The sequence below is a fragment of the Notolepis coatsorum genome, assembly GCF_963971535.1.
Source record: "Notolepis coatsorum genome assembly, chromosome: 6".
In the NCBI taxonomy this organism is placed as follows: Eukaryota; Metazoa; Chordata; class Actinopteri; order Aulopiformes; family Paralepididae; genus Notolepis; species Notolepis coatsorum.
Genome location: NC_140170.1, coordinates 39,936,548 through 39,943,271, shown reverse-complemented (window position 1 = coordinate 39,943,271; position 6,724 = coordinate 39,936,548). Strand labels below are relative to the sequence as shown.

At 43.1% G+C, this 6,724-nt stretch overlaps 1 protein-coding gene across 1 annotated transcript in view; it reads left to right on the top strand.

Annotated features, from left to right (window-relative positions):
* Positions 1–2,541: 2,541 nt before the first annotated feature.
* The window catches only part of crabp1a (cellular retinoic acid binding protein 1a), a 90,422-nt gene continuing 86,239 nt past the window's right edge, over positions 2,542–6,724 (top strand). Inside the window, exon 1 of the mRNA XM_084316150.1 lies at positions 2,542–2,675. Within this exon, the coding sequence (XP_084172276.1) occupies positions 2,606–2,675 (70 nt within the window). The 5' untranslated portion in view covers positions 2,542–2,605. The remainder of the gene's footprint in view (positions 2,676–6,724) is intronic.

Below are 6,724 nucleotides of genomic sequence, written 5' to 3'. Positions count from 1 at the left end.
AGCGCTCGCGAAGACGCGTGTCCAGTTCTCTGGCTAAATCAATTAGCTCGTCCAGGGAGTTCGGTCTTTCTTTGGACGCCAACTCGTCTTTTAGAACGTCGCTGAGGCCTTGACGGAATGTCCCTATTAACGGAATGTCATTCCACCCGGAGCCCGCTGATAGGATACGGAATGCAATGGAATATTCGCTCACGCTGCGGTTTCCCTGGCGGATGGCGAACAAGCCGGCAGAACTATCCGAGCCCCCGGGAGGGTGGTCGAAGACCTTTTGCATGTCTGCGATGTATGCGGAGAACGAATTGCAGAGGGAGGACTGACTGAAGTGGAGAGCTGTCGCCCATTCTAACGCAGGACCCTTGAGTAGACCCGACAGGTAAGCGATTTTAGATTTATCACTTTGGAAGGTGTGCGGCTGTTGTCCGAATACTAGTGAACATTGAAAAATAAAGGCACGAGGGCGGCTAAGTGGCGCAGTGGGCAAGGCGCTCGCCACTAACGCAGGAGATGCTGGTTTCGAGCCCAGCTCTCGGCGTTGCTTCCGGCTTGGCTGGTCGTTCATACTAATACAATTGGCAGTATTAGGGGGTGGGAAAGCCGGTGGGTGGGGATCGGACGTTGTGGACAGCGACTCCTAGTCGGTTGGTGCGCCTGTACAGCAGAATCAGGAAGCAACGGGGGCAGCCTCCCACTCCTCGCCGCTGAGAGATCACGCTGTACAGGTGAAAAGATGCAACAGCTGCCTCCTCGTGTACTGGAGGGGACACGTGATGCAAGGCTTGGTCCACATTGCAGCCGACCAGTGGGAGGCATGGTCTAACAACGTTCGAGACAGGGGAGGGTAGAATTACGAAATTGGGATGGGAGAAAAATAGAAAAATGGGGAGAAAAAGTAGATCAAAACATTTAAAATAAAGGCACGACATTTAGAGACGTCCCCGTCATAGCGTTCTGGTGCGGGGACATGGGGCTCCCTGTACGGGGGCGCGACAGGTGGGGTTGGCTGGGCAGAGATGTATGCATCAAAGCGGTTACATCGGTTGTCTCGCTCCGCAGAGCTGAGCGTGAGAGCGCGAAGTTGGGCAGTGGTCTCCTCTAGTGAGCGTGTGTGTTGGTTTACCAGAGTGGCGTGTCCGTTGACGATGGTCTGGAACGCTCTCTGGAACTCTCTCCATTCTCCGGAATCCTGTGGTGCTGGACTCGTCATTTGGTCGCAGTGTTCTGTTAGGGCAGCAGTGGCGGAGCCCAATAGCAGAACACAGGAGGAGAGAGAATGGAGCGTGTTAGGTTGGTTTTAATGTAGGCACCAAGCAGACAGGTATGACAGTACAGGAATGTGCGAATAAGCGCGAGCAGGTGCACTCCTCGTGCAGCACAGGAGCGTCCAGGTGGGTGGTGTCTCGGGAGACGGCGTAGCTCGGTGGTACTGGGCACAGGGAGAACAAATATTAGGACAAGGCAGGCAACAAGGAGAGAGTAGCAAGGCTAGTGTGCGTCGTCGTACCTAGGTTGTTAGGTTAACACTGCGACGAGGGGTGACAGGATCTGTGGGTAGATGTAGAGGCTGTTGATGAGGGAATCCCTCACAACCGCGCTGATTGATGTCCCTCTGGCAGTGTGGGAATGCTGGGGTCGGATGCTGCCCATATAAGGGTGTGTAAGGAGGAGGGGTGAGGAAGGCTTATGACATTAATAATAACTTTTTTGAGGCACATACTCTATTTATAAATAATTACCTCCTTTGAGGCACATACTCCATTTTGTAAATAATTACTTTCTTTGAGGCACATACTCGATTTGTAAATTATACTTTTATTTTATTTTTTACGTTTTATAAGGATTTTCATAATTACTTATATTGCTGTATTATGCTTATTGACAAATGATAGTTCATAATCCCCTATATCATCGGCCAGACTAAACCACGTCGTTATGATGCAGTTTTTAATTTGCATCATGATAGACCTTCTAACGACCGCCCACGGTTATAAAACACGCCATAAGCCAATAGGCTACAGCTGCATGACTTGTTAAAATTAATGTTAAAATGTTACTATATGCTTAGTCACAGTCCATCCGTTGACTACCGTACTCTAAAGAATGACATTCTCTCTCTCTCTCTCTCTCTCTCTCTCTCTCTCTCTCTCTCTCTCTCTCTCTCTCTCTCTCTCTCTCTCTCCCCCCCCCTCTCTCTGTACTGTATTAACGGGACAAGGGGCTCTCAGTGGGAGGGACCTCTCCATTGACTCAGATTAAAGACAGTAGCCGTAACGGGAGCGGAGACTCGGTTGCCGTCGCTCGCCGCTACCAGCCAAGACTGAGGAGGAGGAGGAGGAGGAGGGAGAGAAGAGGAAGAGTGCAACACCTACAGACAGAGATAGATAAGCCAAGCAGAAGAAGCGGTACAGGGGGAGACACAAGTAGAAGAGAGACACACAGAGAAAGAGAGTGTGAGAAGAGAAAAGAGTTAAAGAGGGAGAGAGAGAGAGAGAGAGAGAGAGAGAGAGAGAGAGAGAGAGAGAGAGAGGAGGGGGGGGGGGGGATAGAGAAAGAGGGAGAGCAGAACAGGTTCTTTCACAGCACTTCTCAGTCAACCCCGACAGCAGACATGCCCAACTTTGCCGGCACCTGGAAAATGAAGAGCAGTGAGAATTTTGATGAACTTCTCAAAGCCCTCGGTAAGTCCTCTTCTCCTCTTCTACCTCCGACACTCCATCTCTCTCCATCTCTCCTATCCTCTTCCCTCTCCCCCCTCCTTCTTCCACATACTGTAGCGCTGCCACCACGGCGCATCCCCGCATGAGGTTGTCCATCAATCATGTATACACTAAAGAAGAAGAAGAAGAAGAAGAAGAAGAAGAAGAAGAAGAAGAAGAAGAAGAAGAAGAAGAAGAAGAAGAAGAAGAAGAAGAAGAAGAAGAAGAAGAAGAAGAAGAAGAAAAAAAGGGGGACTTTGGAATGGAATGCTTGACTTCCTATAACATGGTATTGTTGTTCTATGAAGGAGCTGACTGGTGAACAGGGTAGAGAAAACTCCAGTGAGATGGAGAGAGGGAAATCCCTTGCTCCGCAAGATATATGAAGCATTGGATGCAAAATTCCAAACCAAACAGACATGGTATTGTTATGAGGGAAAGCATGTGTTTGGAGTGGGGGGTGGGCAACATTATTCATGTTAAGCGTTTAAGTAGGGCATGCATTAGCCATGCCAGCGGAGGTCTCTGGAGCTCCTGTCCTATTCTCTTGTGTCCTGTCTTTTGTTCTTTTTTCCCCTCTCTCGCCCCTTAACTTATAATTGTGATGGTTTAGGAATCGGACCAGTTAACTGGGTCACTCAATTGTGTGTGACAGGCCTTTCGCCCTGGGAGAGACCAGGGTTATTCAAAAGCCACAAGACTAGACTGGGCGTTTTGAAATCATGCCGCATATCTTTAGAGAATGGTCTTGGTGGTGCGCAGGGTAAGAATGAATCCTTGTTTCAACCGGACACTACAACTGAGTGAAGAACAGCAGTTCTCGAGGGACCAGGTTATCCTTTAGAGTGTGATGGTACAAATACTTTGAATTTAAGTACACTATCTTCTTTAACTTAAGCATTGGCGTATCACTAATAGAGGCCTTGCACGAACTGTTTGTGTAGTTATTTTTCTTCCAACATGGCTGGCTGTAACCAATTTTGAAAGTTGGAGGAGGTAAAACATTGGACTCATTCCACTGTGGCTTGTTTACAAGATCCAGTAATAAGACACCAAATTATGAAATTTATGTTGATATATTTATCATATAACATCTTCTGTCGTCTACCCTACCCATTGCACATTATCTACTCTACTCATACCTACTTTATGCCCAGCAATATTAGATAACCTTATGTTATTAGAATGTTTTTAAGCTCATTGCCCTTAATTAAGACATCTATTTGTTTTGAAAATAGATGTTCTACACTGTACAGTGTCCTTGAGTTTGAGAAAGGAATTTGAGAAATGTATTATGTTTTATATTTTATTATTATTAATAATAATAATATTAATAATAATACATTATTATTATATTATTGCTCACTTCCAGGGCCGATGTAGATTATCTTTATCATTGTCTTCAACAAACAAACGCAGAAAAACTCCAAATCCTCTACTCCAAATCTTCCCCTATTCTGAATTCTGATTCATACTCTTTAAACTGCAACCATGACTTACTGTACAGGGGCTGCTGCCTCTCTCCATCAGCATCCCCCTGATCATCTGTTGACTCAGGGGTGGACGGGTTCGCTTGTGCCCCTGCGGCGTGTGAGGAGACTAACTGCCCATCGCCAAGGAAGACAGCTCTCTCTGGAAAACCCTGAACGTCTCGTTTCCTTTCCTATACGTTTACTACACGAAGGTCGAATAGTTTGTCCACAAAGAAGAAGCATGTGTCAAAGGGGTTCATACAGTATAATAACATGTGTCAAAGGGGTTCATACAGTATAATAACATGTGTCAAAGGGGTTCATACAGTATAATAACATGTGTCAAAGGGGTTCATACAGTATAATAACATGTGTCAAAGGGGTTCATACAGTATAATAACATGTGTCACAGGGCTTCATACAGTATAATAACATGTGTCAAAGGGGTTCATACAGTATAATAACATGTGTCACAGGGCTTCATACAGTATAATAACATGTGTCACAGGGCTTCATACAGTATAATAACATGTGTCAAAGGGGTTCATACAGTATAATAACATGTGTCACAGGGCTTCATACAGTATAATAACATGTGTCAAAGGGGTTCATACAGTATAATAACATGTGTCACAGGGCTTCATACAGTATAATAACATGTGTCAAAGGGGTTCATACAGTATAATAACATGTGTCAAAGGGGTTCATACAGTATAATAACATGTGTCAAAGGGGTTCATACAGTATAATAACATGTGTCACAGGGCTTCATACAGTATAATAACATGTGTCACAGGGGTTCATACAGTGTAATAGCATGTTTCACAGAGGTTCATACAGTGTAATAGTATGTTTCACAGAGGTTCATACAGTGTAATAGCATGTTTCACAGAGGTTCATACAGTGTAATAGTATGTTTCACAGAGGTTCATACAGTGTAATAGCATGTTTCACAGAGGTTCATACAGTGTAATAGTATGTTTCACAGAGGTTCATACAGTGTAATAGCATGTTTCACAGAGGTTCATACAGTGTAATAGTATGTTTCACAGAGGTTCATACAGTGTAATAGTATGTTTCACAGAGGTTCATACAGTGTAATAGTATGTTTCACAGAGGTTCATACAGTGTAATAGTATGTTTCACAGAGGTTCATACAGTGTAATAGTATGTTTCACAGAGGTTCATACAGTGTAATAGTATGTTTCACAGAGGTTCATATAAGAGCCGATGGTTGATGATCCTTTTTTGCCAATAAAGAAGATGTGTTCCAAGATCAAAATACTTTTTCAAGAAACCCAGAAATAATATATAAAACAAGAGGTCATAGAGCAGGGGTCTCAAACTTGCGGCCCCCTACTTGACATCAAAGTTTAAAAAAAAATGTTATTTAAAAAAAAAAAAATTAATCTTTTTAATTTTTTTTATGTTGTGGGACTTGTATATCACGTTGTTCAACTTTGTCAGTGCTGTAAAGTTTAAACCTTTTTAAATCTTAGACAAACAAAACACTTTGCTTTCATGAAATAGTGTAAGCCGTCATTTGAGGCTTTATAAAAGCAGCACAACTAACACAAATCTGTCAGTGCCGAGTCCGACCTCATCTTAAATAAAATTAAAATAAAATCATATATATTATATTTGATGCGGCCCAGCCTCACCCAGACTCTACCTCCAGCGGCCCCCAGGTAAATTGAGTTTGAGACCCCTGTCATAGAGGTTTGGATTCTCAGAGAAGAAGACATCCATGGCCTTCAGATACCTTGTTTCAGCTCTTTAGGAAAAGAGAATAACGGAGAGATGTTTTAGGAAAAGAGAATGATTGACAGGATGCCAACATATGATTTCGAGACATTGCTTGCTTGCTTCTTAATTTGCACTCGACCAAGGTGGTCTTGAGTACCTGCATTTGCTTTGTCTAGTGCAAGACCAGGTTCGGTTGACTTCGAGTCAAGACCAAATCCAAAAGGAGGTCGAGACAGCATCCATATTGAGGAGTTCTCGAAACATGCTCTGCATTCCATTGGCAGGACCTAAACCTACGAGAGCATTATGGAATATATGCAGCCTATACTGTAATTATATTACACACTGGGTGGAGAAAGATGTATGTGGAATCTTTTCATAATAAGAAGATTGGAAGGAAAATAAAGTTGAGTCAACATCCAACCCTTACAAAAAAGTATCATGGTATTTGCAAAAAAAGTATTGTGGTATTTCCAAAAAGGTATCATGGTATTTCCATAATTCTTTGTCACTATGATAATGATAGTGAAGAAAATATGATGGAAATACCATCATATTACAATTTGTATCATGGTTTAAATTGTAGTAGGCCTATACCATGGATTAGTGATACATAACTTTTACCATGGGAGTACTTATACAATGGGTGGGGAGTAGTTTCTACAGTTTCTACATACAGTTCAATAACAGGTTTAACTACATTTTGCAGTAGTTGGGAGGTAGTTTAACTACATTAAAATCTCTAGCGTTGTTCAGTAGTTAACTACTTTGGGTCGTGTACCATAGCTTAGGTAGTTAATTACAAACTACAGA